The following is a 22,515-nucleotide window of genomic DNA, read 5'->3' on the forward strand; positions in this document are numbered from 1 at the left end:
GTATAGGGGGATTATTATCCTCTCCAATTCCTAAAGCTCGACAGTAAATATTGAATTCAGACCGTTAGATGTTCAAGCTGTCACATGTCGACATGTCCACCTAGCACTGTAGCACAGCTGAGCTTTAAGGAAATGGTGAGGATAATTTTCCGTTAAAAGGAGGTCAATCTCTTGAATGACCCAAAAGCCCTCAAGTGGAGTAGGCAACTATGTGGGGTCCTTTTGGCTTGAGAATTTTAAATCAATCAAAGAATTCAGAAAAAGCATCCAGTTTGGTGGAGTTGTGGGCCTCTGGATCTCTCTGTCTTTAAGGTCTGTAGACTCTCTGAATTGATTTAAATAATTTTTTTTAAGTTAAAAAGACCCAACACCATTTGACCTCTCTTTTCTCTCGCAATTTCAATTTTTTCTGTATTTTGAATTATGATGAGTCGTCATTGTAGATTTGTCCTTCACTGTTGTCTCACTCTCTCCCTCCAACTCCCAACTCCAACAACAACTATTTTCCTATCAATTTGCAGCTTTTGTTCGTCCTTCCACAATAAGACGAGCAGGAAAGGGTAAAGCAAACTTACACCTTCCCGATTCCCTATCTCTCTCTCTCTCTCTTTCTCTTTTAATGGTTTAGGTTCGCTTTTGTCTTCCAGTGAGGTACCCGTTTCTTGTTATAAACTCTCTAGCATTTGTTAGGTTGTGCCATTGAGGTGATGGGCCCTATACTGCACCGAAAATTTATGCAAGTAATGCAATGTCTCTCTCTGTCAACCTCTTATCTCTGTACCCTTTTGGTGCCCTCCCCTGTTTAGCATTTCTATTCTGGTTTCCTCTGGAGCAGAGAATTTGGGAGTGTGCTTTTTTATATCTGAAGTAAAACACCTAACATTATTTATATGGGTTTCTGATTTGGGAGGTGGGTTCGAAAAATGAGAGGGTGGCGGTTTTTGGAGTAACTCTTGCGGCGTTTCGTTTCAGGGTGTTTGTGAAATGGTTTTTTGCATTTTTTAGGTGAAGTTTAGGAGATGGGAGAGTTGGTGGGATTGGATTTCTAGTTCGCCTGCCAGATTCAGCATTTCTGATCCCTGAGCGGTTAAGTAGAGTGAATTGATGGTGCCTTTCGGTGCTTGTTTTGTGGGCAAGTTGACTACAAATTTCATCTGAGTTGGGTTCTTGATTGTGAGAGGGTGGGGTGGAACCTTGGAGATGGAGTTGCAGTCACTATTTTTTTGATACGTACTTTGTGTTTGCTCTTTAAGTCCGGAGTTTATTCGCGAGAGGTATATTCGATCTACGAGATTGGTAGTGAAGGTGGAGAGATGGTCACTCTGTCAGATTGATGAATCTTTGAATGAGGGGAAATGGAAAGAGGGATTCAACCACCATTGGTAAGTCGATCTCCTTCTCTTTTCTGCAATTATATTTTCAGTTTGGATCTTGGTTCTGTGGACGATGTCTAAGTGCATTTCTGTTTTAGGGCTTCTGAACTCCTTTAATATTCTGGTTGTATTTGACTGATTGTCATCTGTAAATTTTATTGTTGATCTTTTCAGTACAATTTATTAAGTTTTTGTTCTATGCAATTCATGCTTTCCTCCTCTTCTTTTGATTGCATCAAAATAGGGGTTGGATTTAGCAGAGATAGAAAATAAAGTAGGGATGGGCATCCTTGCTTCAGTGGGAGATTCTGCATCCGATCTGGTTGGTCTCAATTTTAGTTTTCAGCTATTAACTGGCCTGTATTCATTTCATAGTTCAAGTATACAGAATCAGTCACCATCAATTCTGATCCAAATTGGATGAATCTGATTCAGAATCAGTCTGAACCCTAGAAATTGGAATCAGGAAGAATAAGCAAAGATATCCCAAAATCTATGATTTTTTTAAGTTTCTGACTCAATAAACTTGCGGATCTTGCTACAAAATGTAAGTTTGATTGATTTTCTGCTATTTTACTAGCTAAAAAAAGTAAACAATGGCAAAGAAATGAAGATCAAACATGAAACCAAGGTGATTCGAAAGAGGGTTTACAGAATCACCTGATCCAATTACGTTTACTCGAACCATGATTCATATTGCTTTTAGGAAGTAGTTGCTCAAGTTAGCCACAAGGAATTCAAGTTTATCTATAAAACCAGATTTTGACAATGAAGCTGCCAACCTTCAAAGCAGCGTAATCAAACCATTTGCCTAGGAAATGACTAGTTCATTTTCGTTGCTGGTCAAGAAAAGAGAAAAACGATAATCACTACTTGACAGACTCTAATGACCTAGATCTTATAGGCTGCATAAAGGTAAACTTGGCAATGGCTACCTGAGGTTTTTTTTTTTCTTTCCGTGTGTTCTAATACCATGAGAAATTGTCATTGTCATATGGACTCAACACCATCAATTTAATCTGTATGACTACATAGCTCTTTACAGGAAGTGAAATAGCTAATTTTGAACACCCATCTCTTATAAGTTTAATGTGTATGACTACATGGCTCTTTCATCAGAGCTTTTAAGGAAGGCTGAAAATATATTGTGCCACTACTTCATTACTACCATAATATGTTTACCAGTCAACCTACTTATATCTTGACTAGTCTGTAGTCATCACCAAATCAATTACTTGCCTTGGAGGGCAGAAAATCTAAGCAGCTGTCTTACATCATTCCATTGTCATCTTGGCGCCAATTTCACAAAGCTATCATCAATGTTGTAAAGGGACCAGTTGGAAGTTGGAACAGAAGATTTGGCTGTGGTCAGATCATCTGGAACATACACCTTATTAATTGTCCGCAATAAGTTCCCCCCCTCCCCCCCCCCCCCCTTTTCAGGTCTAATGTTGGGCCAGGAATTGAGTCATTGGGACTACCAACCACTGGGCCTGACCAATCCGATGCCCAGTCCATTTTTGAAAACATTGGTCACAGGATGTTGGAAAATGAATGCTGTAGCTCTGTCCCTAAGACTGCATTTGTTTCTCCGTAAATTATTTACGGGATAAAATTATTATTTTTAAATTTATTTTATATTTTCCAGTCACATAGCCTTTTATTGGTTATACATGACCAATAATCACATTTGAACATGATTAAGTTAGGGAAATAATCTAATCATATGATGGGGCTGCATGAGTGTCAAGAGTACCAATGATCAAGATACCATCACTATTTTGAGAAATCATCCTGAATTTTGAAATGAATATTGTTTTACAACTTTTTGTATTGCATTTCAGTAAAATACTTTCCCTCTTTCTGATCCTTATATAATTTTGTATTGATTTTCAAAAACCGTTAAATATTCAACGATGAAACAAATGCAGCCTAACTACTAAAAGTTTATATGCTTTGCCCATCATGTTTCCAGGTTGTATCTATTCCATGTCAAATTTAAAAATTTCTTGAGTGTAACATGCCATGTGACAAACGTAGCCCTCTTTTCTTTCTTTTTTTAATAATTTGATGTCTAATATTATGAGAAGAATATGAGGATCATCTGGCATTACAGTTAGAGGCCGAATATGAAACTTGTCATGTGGACAATCCCAAATGTTCCTTATTTATGGAAGTTCTAGTCTGACCATATCATCCCTCAGTATGGCTTAAGTCATGGAATTCTCATGGCAAAGAAATCTATGTGGCATATCTAAAAAAAAACTTCTTTTCATCTGTTTTATCTGTCTTTATGTCGGGTTTTGTGGTCTCAAGCCTAGCTGATGTGAACAAAAGGTTGAGTATCAGGCTTTCAGCCATCCAGGCCCAAGTTGCAACCTTAGTGTTGAGTTTTCCTCCCAAGTCTGCATGTGAAATAGATACCTGGTGTGCTAAAGTCAAATTCATGAGTTTGCCTGTATTTATGCACATGATCAGCAGATGCTTTACACTTCAGAGTTCAGAATTCAATGCGGAGGTGCATTGAGATTCTTTATCAATTATTTCTAGGAAGACAAGTATTTTTAGATTAATTATGATAAAACTGATTATGCTTTACTTTTAGATCTAATATTTTGTTACTGATCTTTCTATAATACTCAACTGTGAATCCACAATTTGCTTTACTTTTATTATACTTGTTTATATCATCAAAAAGCAGAATGTTATATTTGTCATTTCTTGCTACAAATCTTAGAAGCCAATAGTCGCCTACTGTGTGTCAAATACAGATACTAGTCATATTTTATTAATTTATTCTGAGTTACGTGTTTGACATAATTCAAGTCCTTTTAAGAGAATAGTTCCCTTTTGTAGAAGTTATCATATTGAATTGCTGTCAAGGGAAACCCAAAGACTAACTAATGGCATCCTCAGGTTGATACTACTGCGTGTTTCTGTAGAGTAGACGCAGGCCTCAAAACTGTTGCTGGGGCAAAGAAATTTGTTCCAGGTACAAAGCATTGCATTCAGGCCAACATCAAACCATCCATTCATCCTTCCAGACACAAAACAGCTCGTGGAGAAAGGAGTCGAAATGAATCTCCTCTGCTTCCTGGGCTACCTGATGACCTGGCGATTGCTTGCTTGATCCGGGTCCCACGAATTGAGCACCAAAAGCTACGGCTAGTTTGCAAGAGATGGTATCGTCTCCTTGCTGGGAACTTCTTTTACTCCCTTCGCAAGAGCCTTGGGATTGCAGAAGAATGGATCTATGTGATAAAGAGAGACCGAGATGGGAAAATATCATGGCATGCCTTTGACCCCATATACCAGCTGTGGCAGCCCCTCCCTCCTATACCTGGAGAGTACTCCGAAGCCCTTGGCTTTGGGTGTGCTGTTCTCAGTGGCTGTCACCTTTACTTATTTGGAGGTAAGGACCCACTCAAAGGGTCAATGAGACGAGTTATTTTTTACAGTGCCCGGACAAATAAATGGCACCGTGCCCCTGATATGCTACGCCGAAGGCATTTATTTGGTTCATGCGTCATAAACAACTGCCTGTATGTGGCTGGTGGGGAGAGTGAGGGGGTTCATCGGTTCTTGAGATCTGCCGAGGTTTATGATCCTAACAAGAATAGATGGTCCTTCATTGCTGATATGAGCACCGCTATGGTACCATTCATTGGGGTTGTCTACGAGAGGAAGTGGTTCTTGAAGGGGCTGGGTTCTCATCGCCAGGTCCTGAGTGAAGTCTACCACCCTGAGACTGACATTTGGTCCCCAGTCTATAATGGAATGGTTGCAGGCTGGCGGAATCCAAGTGCCTCCTTGAATGGGAAGCTCTACGCTTTGGACTGCAAGGATGGGTGCAAGCTAAGAGTCTATGATGAGGCTACTGATTCTTGGAACAAGCACATTGACAGCAAAATGCACCAGGGCAATTCCCGGGCCATGGAAGCTGCGGCACTTGTCCCTCTCAATGGCAAGCTGTGTATCATCCGTAACAACATGAGCATTTCTCTAGTGGATCTCTCAAAGTCCATCAATTTACAAGCTGCTGATGCAGATCAGCTGTGGGAAACTATTGCAGGGAAAGGGCAGTTTAAGAATATGATCACAAACCTCTGGTCAAGCCTTGCAGGTCGTAACCGCCTGAAAAGCCACATTCTTCATTGCCAGGTTCTTCAAGCTTAAGACATCAAGATTCCACTTGAACCTATTGACTGAAAAGAGCCAAAAGCATCCTTCATATGAGAGCTAGATGATTTGCACCATTTTGGAGTTGTGTGAAATGTGAAAAATATATATGTTGAAACTGCAAAATTGATGGAGATCTCTCCATCTCTCCTGTAAGCATGTTTTACCTACAATAATCTTACATTATAAAATATTTTAGTATATTTTCTCTGATGTTAATTTAAGCAGTCTTCATTTTTTATTTTTGGATGCCCAATTTACAGTCTTTACTTCCTAGTTTTTTTTAGAAGTCAACTCGACCAACAACTTGATCTCAGGTCGAGATCTTTCATACCTAACCCAACCAAGTTTTTGAAACTTGGGTCTCGGACCAGAGTTGACTCGGCCAATCTGGCCCAATTCTTGCTGAGTAGAACTGGGGTAGGATTAGGTAGGTATCTGATGAATCAGTTGCCGCTGATCTGATTTTAAGTCTTAAAATCAAGGACCCAACAACACATCTACCCTTTCTCATTAAAAAACCAAACAACACATCTACCTTGGCTAGCCTGGCTTGAATAGCCCCATCTTTTTATGGTTTGTCTTCTAATTTTTTATAAAGAGTATGTTTGGGTTGCCTTGTTTTATCCCTGGAAGTGGAGGATTAAAATCCTCTACACTCTATAGTGCTGGCATCTTGCGGTGCACTGCAGTGCTGGCCTGAGAGCCGACACGTGGAAGAAGCTTCATCTAACCATGCGAGCTCGATGCAAGGCAGGTTTTAGGATTTATTTTTTTCCTGGAGGTGACAACAGTAATATAAGCTTACATGGGCATACAGCTACATACATAAGATAACTTCCCTTTTTTATCTCCTCAAAAGCTCAAAATTTTCAAAAACGCTGACTTTTCAATTAATTTTCAGAGCTTCATCACTGTGTCATGTTTTGAAGAAATCCAACTACTGACAAAATTTAGAGCTATCTAAACAAATTGATGACACTAATATAGCCAAGAGTTGGTAAAATGTGGCTTTTGGCCAATTCAAAGAATATATATATATATATGAAAAAATAACTGTGTCCGGCCATGAGTCTATATATATATATATACCGTTCTGGCCTGTTTAGCATCATCTGAAAACTGTATCAGGACAAAACAGAATGAACAGGTTACAATCACCCAGCAGGCTCAGATCCAGGCGAAGAGCAGTTATCCTAACCCCAACTTCTACACATGCAACACATTAAACAGTCATACAACCGCTTCATCTAGGAATTAGGCATTCAATTTAGCCAAAAATGGATGGAGAACAGAATCATTTTTCAGGAGACAAAAGGAATCGCTAGATTTTGACTACTTTATTGTATTTCAACATTCATGTTTCAGGATTACAGAAAAAAGAACAAGGAGACGTAAACCAAATGAAATTCGGTTTTCTTCTGGCAATCAGCTACAAAGAATATCCTACAAACAATCTATCTTAAGAATCTAAAGGATCTTCTCCTACAACTTCACAACAGGAATAGGTTACACACTCTTGTCTCTCTTGTCAGCAAAGACATGGAGAATTCACCCAGACCCAGATTGTGCAAGGTATGATCGTGCCAATGAGAAACATCCCTCCTTCCGCCTTTTGTATTCATTGTAGCGCAGGAAGAAATAACCTAAATAGTTGAAATCGATTGGAGACATCTTTGCCTACACAAAGCACAGAGAACGATTTAAGATCGAAATTGGATTCCTGTATCAATTCTTGGAGCTGAGGGAACACTGGAGCTTACCTGGATCAGTGCCCATAGAGCCCAATATAAGTGTGATGCTAACATGTAGGAATCTGTCTCAATGAACAGTGCTTTGAGATCTTCATCAGACACCTGGTGCTCAAAAAGCTTGAATTTATTAGAAAACTGGAGGGGGTTATGTGTTTAGTATCATGGTAAGGCTGATTAGCTGGCAAATGGAAGATTCAACTCTAATCCAAATAGAATACTTGATTTGGTGTGCCATGCTGTGTCTCAGATCTCCAAATCATTAGGTAAAACAATTACATTTAAATTCATAGACCCAAATCAATTTCTAAGTCTACTTGTTTACAAGTAAGCAAACATACAGGTCCAAGCAATCGTAGATTGGGTTTTCAAAATTTCTAGGAAACAGATACCATGGCCTAAGGTCATTCGGGGTTGAAGTTCTCAGTATCAATCATGGAAGCAAAGAAGCGGTTCAGTCATCACCAATTGATTGTGCGCAGAGGTTGCAGAAACAGAAAGTAAGAATCACTCAGAAGTTTTGAAACCCATAAATGACCACACACATGTTCAATACAAATCTGAAGTGTAAGTAGGCTAATTATCCAACTTGCTTACCTCCTGAGGTTTGTCAGGTTGCAAATAATGCCTAAAAAAGAGATCCTGAGCATCCTTATCAGGGTATCTACATTAAACAACAGATCCAACAATCAGGGTCTAGTTTTTCAACCATGAGTATACTTTGAAGACTAAAAATTATTTTAAAAAAAAACAATAGAATAAATAGAGAAAAGAAGACTTACAAGCTGTAGTCACAATCAAAGCCTGCATATTCATTGAAGTGATTTCCAATGTCATAGCCTCTATAGCTGTATGACCCGTACTCAAAATCAATGAAGTAAAGTTTCTCTGCAAGTACATTAATTTAGAGGCAAGAAACAGAAGAAATTATTCACAAATTAACCAGAAAAGGAATGATAATGCATAATTGACAAAGGTACAAAAAGATGAAGCATAGGGACATTCTATGAATGATTCTAGACCATAAAGATCAAATTAGATTTTCATGCAGGAGATGTAACAGGTAGGGACTTCAGAATATATGACAGGCACCTTACCTGACGTAAATAAGAAAAAGAAAGAAAAGTAGGGAAGAGAGGGAGAAGAAGACAGACAAAACTGGCTGCAAATACTAACTTTACATGGTTTGTGAAGTTGCATTAGAAAAAAAAGGAAAAAGAACAAGTAATTAACCAGCTTCAAATTGTAACAGAAAAATAGGAAGCTAGCCAAGCTTTCAATCAAAACCACAAAAAAGTTCATCTAGTGAAGAATGGGGAGTATGTCCACCTTCATCTTCGTTCAGCATCAAGTTTCCAGACAACAAGTCATTGTGAGCAAATACCACGGGTGCATTGAAAAGGTCTGTCAGATCCTGTTGAACAATCCACATCATTAACTCATTATCGCTCAAATAGAACCAAAGCTCTTAATAAGCTAAAAAGGGCATACCCAGTGCATGAGGTTCCCGCCACAGCGGGGTCTGGAGAGGTTCATAATGTACGCAACCCTACCCCTGCTTTCACAGAGAGGCTGTTTCCAGACTCGAAACCGTGACCAAGAGATAACCCCAAAAGGAATTTTGATTATGAGAACTATACAATAACCAATGTGAGGATGAAATTAACCATCCTCCCACATATAATGAAATGAGGAAAAGTGTAGTTTTGAATGGTCACACAAAATGTTTGGAAAAGCTGCAAAGTTGTCAGTTTTTTCATATCTTGTTTGCCCTAAGTTCCCTCTAGATACAAGGATGAAATTTTCATAGCCATCAGTCACGCTTGATAAACTCTTCCCATTATCTTGATTCATTTATCTGTGAGAAAGTGATTCTTTTTATCAAATAACCAAATTTTATTCATCATATGGGAAGCCTAAAATCAAATTAGGATACCTTGAATTCAGACATGCATTATGAACAATTCCAGAAAAGTACATCAATTAAACGAAAGGTTACCTTGAGTTCAACCACTGCATTGCCAACTTCTTCAAATGAAATGGTGTCATACATTCTCTGCTTCTCGCTATCCTCAAACTTAAGAACAGAGGCTGCAACCAAGAGTGAAATATACTTATAACAAGTAACATATGCCATTTCAAAAATCTCCCTCCTCTCCAGAAACTATGACTTAAGCAAACCAACATCTTTCTCTTAGATGAATAATCCCAAAGAAAACAGCATTAGCCAAGAAGGGACCTTTCTCTAGGAACTTGAAGATGTCAATCCACAGTTGGGGTTCTTGAGAACCAGGAATTTGAACTTGATGGAATTTACGAAGTTGCCTTGCAATTTCAGCAGCCAGCTTTGGCTTTCTCATGTCTGCCAATAAATAAGAGAAAGATTCATGAAAACAGAAATTTATGGTATCCTGTTGGAAATTTGAGAATGCATACAATTGTGTTCGCACGGGCTCCACTTTCTGTCTGGTTTACTCCTTGACTCTAGTGAAAGCAATACTTTCAGTTCCATTTGGCAGACAAGGAGGCAGCTCAAAGAAGCAAAATGTATTTAGCCTCGCAAGAAATTAAACATTTTATTTTTATCTCCCTTGGACATCCCTTGCCACTCACTCAAATGAAACAGAAAAACGTGTTAAATCGCTAGGAAACAAATTTGAATGCTAATAAAACCTAAAAGCACTGGCGTCTGAATTTAACCTTAGTTCCATATGGAATAAGCTGGTACCCAAATGCAATGGTTCTGAAATAAATCAGGAAGTAAAGTAGCTCAAAAGCATCTAGAATCACATTGTACAACTATATGGACTTTTTGTCTTTTTTATTTTATAAGATCCTCAAAAGAATAAAATCAAATTTTCTTTATTTATATAAATAACTCAAAAGAGCCCTGAAATAGAGACCGAAAATATTGACTGCAAGGAAGGCCCCAGGCATGGCTGGGAGATAACGTGGTTTCGGAAATTAAAAAAAAAAAAAAAGGACAAGTGTTGGCATCGGAGCAGAACTTTTCAACAGAAAAGAGTGCATCTTATATGTCTCTGTTGTTCTCCACTAACTTCCTCAGTGCTTAATCGAAGGTATAATTCAAAAGTTAAGTCAATTAGATACATTACAGCATCTAAAAAGATAGCTTTCATATCCATTATGTATTTCATCATATATACCTGGGGGAGAAAGAGTGCGGGCATCGATGAAAGATTGCACCATGCCATTTTCAAATACTCCAAGCAACCTGGCTCCAAATCCCGCAGCTGAGAGATATTTAATGGCCTAAACAAATGAGTAGTTAGTAATTCTAAGTGAAGATGGACAACCACAGAATTGTCAAATGAGCATGACAAATAAATTCATTTAAAGGAAGCCCAGTCCGTGAATAGCATGAAACTTCATTCTTGAGAGGGATGTCACAAACAAGCAGGGTGAAAAAGAAGGACCGGGGAATTGTTACAGTCAAAATCAACAGATTGTCAGATAATGATGACCTGGTCACTTTGAAACTTACATGTATAAACAGGAATAGAAGAACCCACCTGTAATTCCCGTTGTCGATCAATCACATATTCAGTGTTTGGTCCATACAGTCGAACAGTAATGGAAACTTCATGTGCATTGTCTTCTCTCACAGATACCTTTAGAACTGCAAGAACAGATGACAGACTGCATTTATATTCTGACTTCAAAAAGGAAGAGATGAACACAAGACAATAACATAAGATTGAATTCAAACAATAATTTACTACAACAGCATACTGTAACCCTAATACTCTAATCAAGATCTCCATGGGGGGGAGGGGGAACCTTAACAGCAGAGGTGTGAAAATTTTCACTCACGAAGATTTGTTATGCCACCAGAAACTGTCTCAACCAAGAAACAAGATTCATCCAATTGCAACCAATTCTTGAATAGATCCTTGCACAACCCTCTATTGGAAATGAAACAAAACCAAAACTGTCAGCTCCTCTGTAGCTAAAGGAGATACGAACAGAAGCAACAAATTTCAATGAAAATTCAAAAGAAAGCGATTGAAATTACAGGCAATCCAATTAAACAACTAGAAAAGATGCAAGTAGAAGCAAATAACGAACATGATATGTGGTTTCAGTTGAGGAAGAGGGAGGCTGATGTCCACAGTAAGAGATGAAGATGGAATGTCTGAAATACCATTTTCTCGAACTTCCTCTGCAACTTCCTTAGCGTCCCAGATCTTCTCCGCTCCCATTTTTTCCTTTATCTATCTTTTCCTTCTTTTTCGCTCTCCTTTTCTACTACAAACTATAAACTAAATTAAGCAGAAATTTTTGGGGAGTCCAGAATTTTCGGATTCCGGAGCTTTTGGATGTATAGCGATAACAAAGAAGATAACACAAAGAATCAAAGAAGCTAATAAGCGAACAGCAATACCAAAAAAAAAAGATAACAGAAAGGACCAAAGAAAATATAAATTAGAAGAAGCCTACGCACATATATATAATTGAGGTTTCAGAGATTTCTCAGAATCCTATACTTCTGTGGAGACAGGTTATTTGGAGTATTTGGAAATGGCAATGGCGTCAACAGGGCCTACATGGCTACATGATCCGAGATGGTCAGTGTCGGTGCGAAACTCACGTGATCAAGATTAGAAATCCATGTTTCGTCAAAAAAAAAAAGATATTAGAAGTCCACGGGAAAAAAATATCCTCACACGTTCGGGAATTTATCTATCGCCATTGCTTTAGGTTTTTAGGGTTTAGGAATTGATCCCCCAAAAAAAGGATCTTGTATCGGCCGACACACTATATCTGATTGGTTGATCTTCTCTATCAAATCTGATAATGTCCAACTCAACGTTGGATTGGAATCTTTGTGCCCTTGAGAACAACATACCCTATCACTTGTTAATGACGTAAGGTGGTGAAAAGATCTCGAGAATTGATCATCTGCACGTATGTGTAGGTGAACATACATGTGAGAAGTAACCACTTGTAGGGGTGTAACTGAATAGCCGAAATTCATTTTCGAATCCGTGTCTGTATCCGTTTAGTACAATCTGAATTCGTCCGAAAGCTAAACAGATGCGGATACGAATAGGCTATGGCTATTCAAAAAGCTATATTTACATGTAAATGGATAAAATATCAAATTCGTATTTGTGTCTATATCCGTTTAGCACTATCTGAATTCGTCCAAAAGCTAATCGGATGCGAATGCAGATATAGCACTATTTGAGCCGAATCTGATCTGTTTACATTCCTAACCACTTGTCCCTTGTCCCTTGTCTTTTATGTTTCCATTAATACCCTTCCTCCCTTATTAATTGGCAAAAATGGGACAAGTGGTTACCTCTCACACATAGGTGCAAGCAATTGGATTCGAAACTCTGTCTATTACTAGTTTGATCGTTTTAGTAGGATTTCGATTCTAAACAAAAGATTAGCTTATTAGAGAAAGGGTGAAATGCTAAATCGGTCCCTCAAGTACCGACACTATCCAAGACACCACATTTAAGAATCCAACAATAAAAACATGAGCAGTAGGGTAGTATTGGGCATTGTAATGCATTTGAGAAGATAAATTTGCCTCGTTGCCTCCAAAGTGTCATAAGTCAAAAGGCCCCTCTAGTCCTGTCCGTTGAACTGGTCCAAATGTAGACAACAGTGTATCACAAGAGTGTGCCGTGCGGGATTGCCCATGCCCTCCTCTTAAGTTTGATTCACTAACTAATTAAGGTTTACTTTCTTTTAAAAAAAAAACTAACTAATGTTTACTTGTTCCGTTAAACTAAACAACCAAACAAAGAGCTTGTACGGTCGACCTATCGAATTGGATCGGATCAGTATATATATATATATGGATTGACTTTTAGCGATATAAATTAATAGGAGCATTGTTGTCAGTGCTGTAGCGCAGACTGTGCCCAGGCACATAGGGGTGGCATAATGATCACCCTACCCCTTGAATGGCAGGCTCATGCGCCTGGTCACAGCCTGCGCTACGGTGGTACAGAAAACACTCTCCCTAATAATATATATCATGTGTTGGTCAAAAAGGTCGTTTAGTTTTTAGCCGATTTGGATTGATAACGTCCAACACGTATGGTATCGTCCATAACCAATACTGGATAAATTTTGAAGTTACATTTATTCTCTCTAAAGTCGATTACAAGAGTTGTAGAGTGAAAAGGTACCATTGATCGATTAAAGTTCGGTTTGAATCGACTCGATTATTAAAGTATCAGGTTTAAATCGATTGTTCCCAATGTGGGGTCCTAGTCCATCAAGTGTTCGATTGGACCAACCGATTATACGCCTGGCCTAACCAAACCTTTTAATATTGCTTGAAATTCTTATTTTTTATTTTTCCCTCCAACGCTCATAAACTAAGTGGTGGTACAACATATTAGAAGGTCAAATCTTTTCACGATGAGTGAAAGGAAAACTCAATACTTAATTTATATATTTTCTTAGGCAAAAGGAACACTAATCGGTGCTATGTATGGGCATGTAATTATGTTTAGACACAGTCTGATGCGAAAAGACTATCTCACCCTAGACCTTTCCACCTTTCTAGGGGGTATAGTGGTCTTTTTGTGTCGGGTTGTGTCTAGACGTAGGCCATTTCCTTAAGTCGATGAGTGTTGACTATTGATGTCCTACACTCCTATCAAACCAGAAATACAAAATTTAAATTCACATATCTTTTTTTTTTTTTAAATTCACAAATCTAAAATATTATCCGAGGACATAGAAAGCCCATTTAAAACCCATGATTAATGTGAAATGGGAATTTATGAGCAACCATTTTTTATTTTGCCTTTTGGCCCACTTTAGAGACCAATTTTAGGGCTGCATCGTTTAGATCCCGTTAAAAGACTGTCCAAAGTTAAACAAGCCCATAATCTGGTTAAGACTTGATTCTAGTTCCCCATTATAACCTAAGCCCGACCGAGCCCGGCCCGATTAGCTAAACGGGTGGTCACGGTGCAGTAGTTGAAATTGGTTAAGCCTGTTTAGGCTCAACCGAAACTGACCGGTTGACACTGCTACCTACCCCACCAACGAATGAGAAAAACAAATTCTATGATCTTTGGGCATCCAATGCACGTTACATGGACAAAGCATACACATGAAGTTTCATCCAAATCTAGCAAAAACGATCATTTTGCCCTTGGAAAATTTCTCAGTATTTGGACCACCCGATGTGACCCAAAATCATTTGGATGGGCTTACCTAGTCATATTATGCTTGCATGTAAAATTTCATGTGATTCTGTATTATTTGGGCTTCAATTAATGTGAAACATCATTTTGTGTTTTTCTCAATTTTCGTATCGTTTTTTGACAGAATCTGGTCATGACCGCCATACGGATGGAAAGTACGCATCGATACCTTCATGGCGAAATGTGACACATCAAAATCGACCATACAGATTGAAAGATATTTCCATTTGAATATGGACCCTTAAAATGGAATAAAATTTATTTACAAAAAAATTCTCTGACCCGTGTCAGACCGGGTTGCCCAAAAAATATGCAAAGCCCCACAAAGGGCCAAGCACATGGAGCCTTGCCACATGCAGGACCCATCCGCCCACCCACCTGATTTCCCCTTGCCATCAATGCCCAGGGCCATTAGGCTTTTCCACAAGCACTTGGAGGGCTATAAATATCCCTATTTGAGCTCATTGTGGAGAGCGATCCAGTGTCCAGACACCTAAATATGCACACCAAGCCCTTACTCCCCTCCGTCTATTGCCTCCGGCCACACCCCAATATTCCTGCCCAATAAAGATTTAGAATTACTGAAATACCCTTAGTTGTTAAGTATTTGTCATTTGGGTTGCGCACTTCGAACGGCGTTTCGGATGATTTCAATGAACTACTTTGACCATTAGAGATAGGGCTGTAAACGGATCAGATTCGACTCGGATAGTGCTATATCCGCATCCGCATCTGATTAGCTATCGGATGGATTCGGATAGGGCTAAACGGATACAGATACGGATCGGATATTTTATCCGTTTACATGTAAATATAACTTTTCGGATAGCTATAGCTTATCCATATCCGTATCCGTATCCGCATCCGTTTAGCTTTCGGACGGATTCGAATAGTGCTAAACAAATACGGACACGGATACGAAAACGGATTTCGATTATTCATTTACACCCCTAATTAGAGGTTACCCACACTGAGCTCAGATCCTTCCACACTTCAAGGGTATTTATTCTTCTTCTTTTTTAAGTACTTATATATATTTTTCTTGATTTTTCTTAATAAAATAGGCTATTTTTAATAAGAAAAATCTTAAAATTAGTAAGAGTTTTATAATTTAATGGGAGATGTATCACTGTTTTTTATTTCCACTAAATTTTGGGGTCCAAATACTTTTATTGATGACAGTTTTACCCTTGTGAAGATTTTGGGAGTTTGTAAAAACTGAACCTATGGGGTGTGACTTGGGTTCAACACTTCAACCTTTGTGCTGAGTTTAAAAACTTTGTTTTGTTTAGTATACATATGTTTTGGTTTGGTCTAATTCAGCTTCTAATGATAGGTTTTATAATTTTCTCTTCTTACCCTATTTTTATGTTTAAAAAAATATTAAAAATAATAAAAATTCATAAAATTCCCCCCAAAAAAGTATGGAATTCTCCTTTCATTGTGATTAAGTTTATAGAATCAGTATCCATTGTTTTACATACATGTATCATGTTATCCATGTTTTTTCAATTTTAGGGTCATAACGGTAACTTCATAAAAATCAGAAAAAAAATAATTTTCTTGCATTCTATGTTGTTTCAAATGATTTTACAAATTTTTTTCATGTTCATACAGCCATCATGTGTCATAATCTCATGCATACAAATTAAGTTTTGTTCCTCTAGGGGTATTTTGATAATTTATCACATACAAAGCCCAAAATGGTTTTCCAGCACCATAACTTGGCATGTTTGGTCATTTTAGTATGTTTAAAATCATTTCCAATGCTTGCAATGACTTAAAAGTGTCTATTCTAACACTTTTGCCATTTTGCCCTTTAGGAGCATTTTGATCATTTTGTGGTTGAATCATGTTTAGGGTCATGGAAAGGTTCTTAACACTTTCTTTGTATGTTCAATTATTCATAAGCATTTATTAAGCATAAGTTTGCATTTTTATGAGTTTTCATGTATATTTGCATTCTTGCCTAATAAGAGCATTTTGATAATGTTGCCACTTTGTGCTTTTTAGCATTGTAAATATTTTTAATAATTCATATGGATGTTTTTAATGTTAAATGTTCATGTTTTAAATATTTGTGGCATTTAAATGTGATTTTAAGCATTTGTACATATTTTGGTCACCTAGGGGCATTTGCATAATTTTGTCTCTTAAGTCAATTTATCTTCCAAATAAATTGCCTTTCTCCATTGTATCACTGTTAGTTTTGCGTCTTAGTCACTCTTGTACAATTGACCTTGTTTGTGACCATAGAGAAACGTATAATACAATAATATACAACAAAGGTTGGTCTAAGAAGACCAGCCATCGGTCGCGCAGTTGTTGGATGCCTAATACCTTCCCGGTCCACTGACACTTACTCAGAGATTTGGGGCAGACCAACCATTTAGTCTTGGAGTTACTTTAACACCCCTTCTACGAAAGAAGGACACCATTAATTTGTGGGTCTTAGACCCCGATTTAGGTGGCATGTTCCTATCATATCACAACAATCCTACATCGCTCTCACATCCGAGTGAACCAAACCAGATTTTTTTTGTCCATTGTATCTACAATACCGTGAACTAAAACCTCGACTCCATGCAGTTTTGCCCAAAATGTGAGGCACATATTGGTTCTATCAATAGCAGCAAAGGCGAGAGAATGTCTAGGGTTTTAAGGGAGAAGTTAGAGACATGGATTTAGTGCACGATACTGGATCAAGTATTGACCATCCTGAAAACCGATATGGGATCGTCCATATCAGGCAAAAATGCCTCTGATTTTTCTTTAAAAACATGATTTTTTGATATTTTTACTTTTGATCCATACCGTTCTACCGATACAGTATCCACTAGAGATCAGGATCGATGACTAAAGATACCAATATGAATCCTGTGATACAAGCAATTTAATACTGATACTCAAACCATGGTTAGAGAGACTATCCTGTCCCACTAGCGTCGTGGGAAAATTTTCATTGTAATATAAATATATTAGGGTAAATTACAGATCACCCCCTGATTTTTGAAAAAACTCATCCCTCCCCTCTGCTGTAACGGTGTTAACTTAAATCAAATAAAAATTAAAATGACATATTTATCCCTTTAGATTTAAACAAATAAAAATTGATAATTAGGGTTTTATTTCAATCGTTCTCCACAAATGTTCAGGGAGTTGAGACTTCACAGCCCCACCACCACCATCGGACCCGCCGTCGGATTCTCATTCGCTCACCACCACCACCACCACTGTCACTGGCACTACACCTCCGAAGTAGTTGATTTCTATCTCACACTTCTCAGGTTCCTCTCCTCTTTTCTTTCTATCTACTTCTCTTCCTCATAAGTAGATCCATCTAATTCTGATCTCTTCCTCACCGTCATCGTAGGTACAAGGGCGTCAAATTCCCATTTCCATCTTTTTCTTCCAAAGCCTCTTCTTCTTCTTCTTCTTCTTTTCCGAGGTTAAGGAACCCAAGTTTTCCATCCTGAGTTCCATTTTCTTGCCTTCTCTGCAATAAACCCAGGTGGGTTTTCTCCAATTTTCTCCTGAGATGACAACATGCAGGTTGCAATGAATTAGAAGAAGGTTAATTGAAATAAGAATCTTCATCTAAGAAAAAAGAGTACAGTAGACAATCGGATTTATCTGGTTAAATTCCCATAAGTAAAGAAGAAAGAATCAAACTCAAACGATTGAATCCATATCATAAGACCGAATCTACACTCAATTAACTGTCCATAGTCAAAGAACTTAGAAGAAGGGGGGAAAATCAAACTCAAACGATTGAACACGTATCATAAGACGATGGGAAAGACCAGCAAACATTAAGCAAGAGAGATAGAGAATTTTTAATGTTTATCCAACCTTCGACTACAAGGACCACTCTTCCATAATCATGATTCATGACATCGAACAAACCCTAAATGCGATCCACAAAGAAAAATGTTAAGTAGGGCAGTGGAAAACGGAAACCCATCTATAGAACATTGGAGAAAACATCCACGACATTATAAAAAACAACAACGAACAATGGAAAACAGATCAATTAAGGGAACGAAAATAAATCAACGACAAACTAAAAATAACCCAATAGGGGGAAAGTGATGATGAACACACCTTACCAGAAACAGAACTATGTTGTGTTCTTCCAACAATCTTTTCTTCGCTTATATAATGATCAAATGGGGCTTTTTCTATGCTGAGTCCATCAATTTAAGGATAAATACAGAGTTACCCATCTCATTTCCTTCTATGTTCTTGACATTTTTCAGAAAACGGTCATTGGGTTCTTTTTAATCCTTCTATTTATCATTCATCTTCTCATGATTTCATCTTTATTTAAGAAAAAAAATATTCTTATCATGATCAAGCCGTTGGCTGTGATCGGAGGAGGTGATTCTGCCATGGAGGAGGCCAATTTCTTGACCAAATTTGGGTCTCCTCTGTTTCTTACCCAATTTGATGTTTCGTTGATATCAGATGGTCTTTAATTGCTGAGAGAATTCCAGGAAGAACAGCAAAGGAGATTGAGAAGTTCTGGACCTCAAGTTATTCCACAGAATCGGATTGTGGTTTTCGTGTGTATCTTGGCAAGCAATCTTTGTATTCTTCTCTTTCTTCTCTCCGGCGACTCTTCTGTGTGAGATTGAGTTGTAGGTCACCTGAGGAAGAGAGTGGTGTGAGGATGAGGATGGTTTTTAGGTTCAAGGGTAAAATCGTAAATCAACATTGGTCAAGGGTAGTTTAGATATTTAAAATTATTTAACTGGCTGACATCATCATTTAACAGCATCAAACTAACATTAGGGACTAATTTGATATATTGGGGTCTAAACTAAGGGGTGATCTAAGTTTTTTTCAAAAATCAGGGGTGATCTAAGTTTCGTATGAAAACCAGGGGGTGAACTATAATTTACCCAATATATTGATATTTACATTTTTTTTTTGGTGAAGTGGATTCCATTGACTTTTTTTTTTTGGTAGGTGTCATGGACTTCAAAATTATGAAATTAGTTTATTTTGGACATTATCATAAACAAATCCAAAATCTTAGTTAAACAACTTAAACCCCTACGTAAATCATAAGATATGAACTTCAGCTGTTTTTTTTGAATGCTAGAATTTGGTCCACTAGAGGTGACCCACAAGGGGCCACTAGGGACAGACTTTTTTGGCTTTTTTTGATAAAACACTAGGGACAAACCCACAAAGGGGCCAAGACAATAGACCCACAAGGGGTCAGGAGGGGCCACGAAGGACCAACGTTAGTGTATTTTGGCTCTACATAGCATGAACAAGTTCAAAATCCTAGCTCATCCTTATGTATATCATAACATATGAAATTAGTTGTATTTTAGCATGAACAATTCCAAAATCTAGCTAAACCCTATGTAGACCATTCCATTACTTTCTCATTTTCCCATTCTCCTATGAAAGGTCAAATCATGAAATCACCATGCATGGATGAAGAAATTATCTTTTTTTCGCCCTAAGGCTATATTTGAATGTGGAGAAAAAGAAATGAAAAAATAAAAAAAAAAGGTTGAATTTGAAGAGAAAAATAGACACATAAATCAATCATTGAATTATAATGATTTTTGTCTCATTATTTTTATGGACATTCAAATATAGTCCAAGTGAAAGGAAAAAAAGCGTTTACTTTTTTTTTTTTCTTAACAAAATTGCAAAAATATTGGATAACACACCGCCACCACTAATAATTTAATGTCCAAATGGCAGGAGGATACAATTTTAAGAATCACGAGGTTAATCTCGACTCCAGTTGATGCAGCTAAGTTGATCTTTCTATGAAAAAATACCCTAGAGGCCAAGAATATACAGGTTGATCTTGATCCTAGTTCAGTGTTTTGAATCTCTATAAGAGGTTCGTCCTAATAGAAACAACTTTTAACTCTTAATTATTGTTGCTATACGTTGAAATTTGGAGAAAGTTTTCCTCCACCGTGTGGGAAGGTTCACCGCACCATCTTAGGATTCACAAACCTCTATAGGGTTTTAGTATGTTCCTCAAAATATCCTCCTACGTGCATCTCAAGCCTCGTGATCAATGAATTCCTCCCCTTCATAGGATTATTCTGTCCTTGAAAATTTTATTTACATTAAAATCTGTTGGGAAAATCAAACCCTTTTTCACCTGTATACAAATTAATGGACAAACACAGCGGAAAAATATTTGCAAATCCAATAATACAAATAATCAAATCAACCAAACCACCGAACGAAGACACCAATTTTTAACATGAAAAATCCTTCCAAGGTGAAAAGAAAAAAACCACGGAATCTAATCCAGATAAATCTTTCACTATAATAATAACAATGAGATTACAATTTTTTTAGACAGAATTAGAAGAAACCAATCTCAAGAGAAATAAAACCTCTTGAATCACATTAACTCACCCAAATAAGTGGGTTACAAGAGTAAAAAAACCCTCACTTCAAACCCGATAAATACAACATAAATCAAAATATCTCCCCCCAACCCTTGATAAAGAGAACACCGTCACACCGTCACACCGTAATCTAGTACGAAGAACAGCCGAAACCACCACTTCACGTAATTGGAATCGAAACTAAACTTTTCATAAAGAGAACTTTTCTTCTCAAAAGGCTTGAACGCGGAATCAAAAAATTCAGAATAAACAAAGTGAGAGAGGTTGTCTTTCCTCGCTACTTTCCCTTTTTTCTTTATTGGTAAAATGCTATTTTTTTTACATTAAAAAAAATAAAAATGGGTGACTTGTGCACCAAGAAATCGATTGTCTGACTTTTTTATTTTTTGATAAATTGCTATTTTTTACGCATAATAAACAAAAAAAAATAAAAATTCGGTGACTTGTGCACCAAGAAACCGACTCAAGTCTGAGTGGCCCCCCCTCTTACCGTACATAAGTAAGAACTTATCAACCATCTACTTTTAGTGAAAGAGATATTTCTAGATATATGTATTCTCGTTGTGGAAGTGGAACCATATCCCATTATAAGCTGTGACCTCAAAAAAAAGGAAAAATTTGGGCACACCACGGGAAGGATTTGGATTCTCTATGGCGCAGTTGCCTGTTCTGTTTGTATTGCACAGACATAGGGTCATGCGCAATGATCACCTTATCCCTGTTTGAGAGCCTTGCTCGAATGGGGTAAAATGATCTTACTTGCACCCCTATATCTATGTAGCATAGGCAAGATAGACAGCTGCGCCGTAGAAGATCTGAACACCCACAAGAATGCCCTCTCTTCTCCCCAACTTTGGAAAAGACCTATTACCCTCTTATATCTAGCCTTATCATTGGTGTATGATGCAAACTTATCAAGAGATGTCATAAATTACTGTTCAATATTTGAACTTACTTCTATGAACTGTCGCACCAAATTATTCGTAGCATCCAAGCAATGCTCACTTTTCATAAAAATACAGATGCAGTAAAGTTGCTTTTGAGAGACGGACCCATGGGTTACGATGCTCAATCTCTGTCGTCGGTCTCCTTCCATCAATATATTTTTCCACCACTAAAGAAAAGGCATAGCAATTGTTCAGCAATTATTGGCGTTTTGCTCCAATGAAGAACATTCTTTTATGAATTTGGTGCCATGAGGTTGGGTTTGGCACTGTAATTTCTTACTATGTAGCTAATGCTAGTTTCATTTTCTGAAAGCATGGGAGTGTTTGGTTGAAAAAAAAAAAAAAAAAAAAAAGGTAAAAGGTTTTGTGGGTGCATGACCATGCATGATCGTGCCTGCAACTGTTTGATGGGGATGAAGGGTTTTGTATTGTACACGATCATGTCCATTCAACAACCGAAAACATGATCGTATATGACACTCTTTTATTTTCAAAATTTTCTTTTATTGCCAACCAAACAAGCCTCATTCATCAAACTAGTTTTCCATCTATTAATTTTCCTATTTTTAACATTTGTACTACCTACCTTGCATTTTCCACCCTCTTTTCTATAATTCGTGTAACATTCTATATTAAGGCAATCTTTATTTTTTGGTAGAATATTA

The 22,515-nt window shown here is 37.6% G+C and overlaps 2 protein-coding genes and 1 long non-coding RNA gene across 4 annotated transcripts; 1 reads left to right on the forward strand and 2 right to left on the reverse strand.

Moving 5' to 3' along the window:
- The first annotated feature begins 1,148 nt into the window (after positions 1-1,148).
- On the forward strand, positions 1,149-5,772 carry LOC122651674 (F-box/kelch-repeat protein At1g55270-like). Its single transcript, XM_043845157.1, has 2 exons — positions 1,149-1,382; positions 4,290-5,772. The coding sequence occupies exons 1-2, from the start codon at positions 1,356-1,358 to the stop codon at positions 5,547-5,549; spliced, it is 1,287 nt and encodes a 428-aa protein (XP_043701092.1). The 5' UTR covers positions 1,149-1,355; the 3' UTR covers positions 5,550-5,772.
- LOC122651676 lies at positions 3,117-3,884 on the reverse strand. Its single transcript, XR_006331485.1, has 2 exons — positions 3,753-3,884; positions 3,117-3,224 (listed from the first exon to the last, which is right to left on the reverse strand). It is a non-coding gene; the product is annotated as an uncharacterized LOC122651676 (long non-coding RNA).
- Positions 5,773-6,877: 1,105 nt separating the features above from the next.
- LOC122653230 (probable ethanolamine kinase) lies at positions 6,878-11,677 on the reverse strand. 2 transcript variants are annotated; one of them, XM_043847182.1, is made up of 11 exons: positions 11,393-11,677; positions 11,138-11,229; positions 10,837-10,943; positions 10,471-10,576; positions 9,543-9,665; positions 9,303-9,394; positions 8,633-8,717; positions 8,086-8,197; positions 7,901-7,967; positions 7,316-7,408; positions 6,878-7,232 (listed from the first exon to the last, which is right to left on the reverse strand). In XM_043847182.1, exons 1-11 carry the CDS (start codon positions 11,524-11,526, stop codon positions 7,104-7,106), a joined length of 1,140 nt encoding a protein of 379 aa, XP_043703117.1. In that variant the 5' UTR covers positions 11,527-11,677; the 3' UTR covers positions 6,878-7,103. The 2 variants fall into 2 exon arrangements, with proteins under 2 accessions (XP_043703117.1, XP_043703118.1); XM_043847183.1 differs by having other exon boundaries at positions 8,086-8,191; positions 11,393-11,675.
- Between the last annotated feature and the right edge of the window lie 10,838 nt (positions 11,678-22,515).

This window comes from Telopea speciosissima, chromosome 2 (genome assembly GCF_018873765.1).
Source record: "Telopea speciosissima isolate NSW1024214 ecotype Mountain lineage chromosome 2, Tspe_v1, whole genome shotgun sequence".
Taxonomy (NCBI): Eukaryota; Viridiplantae; Streptophyta; class Magnoliopsida; order Proteales; family Proteaceae; genus Telopea; species Telopea speciosissima.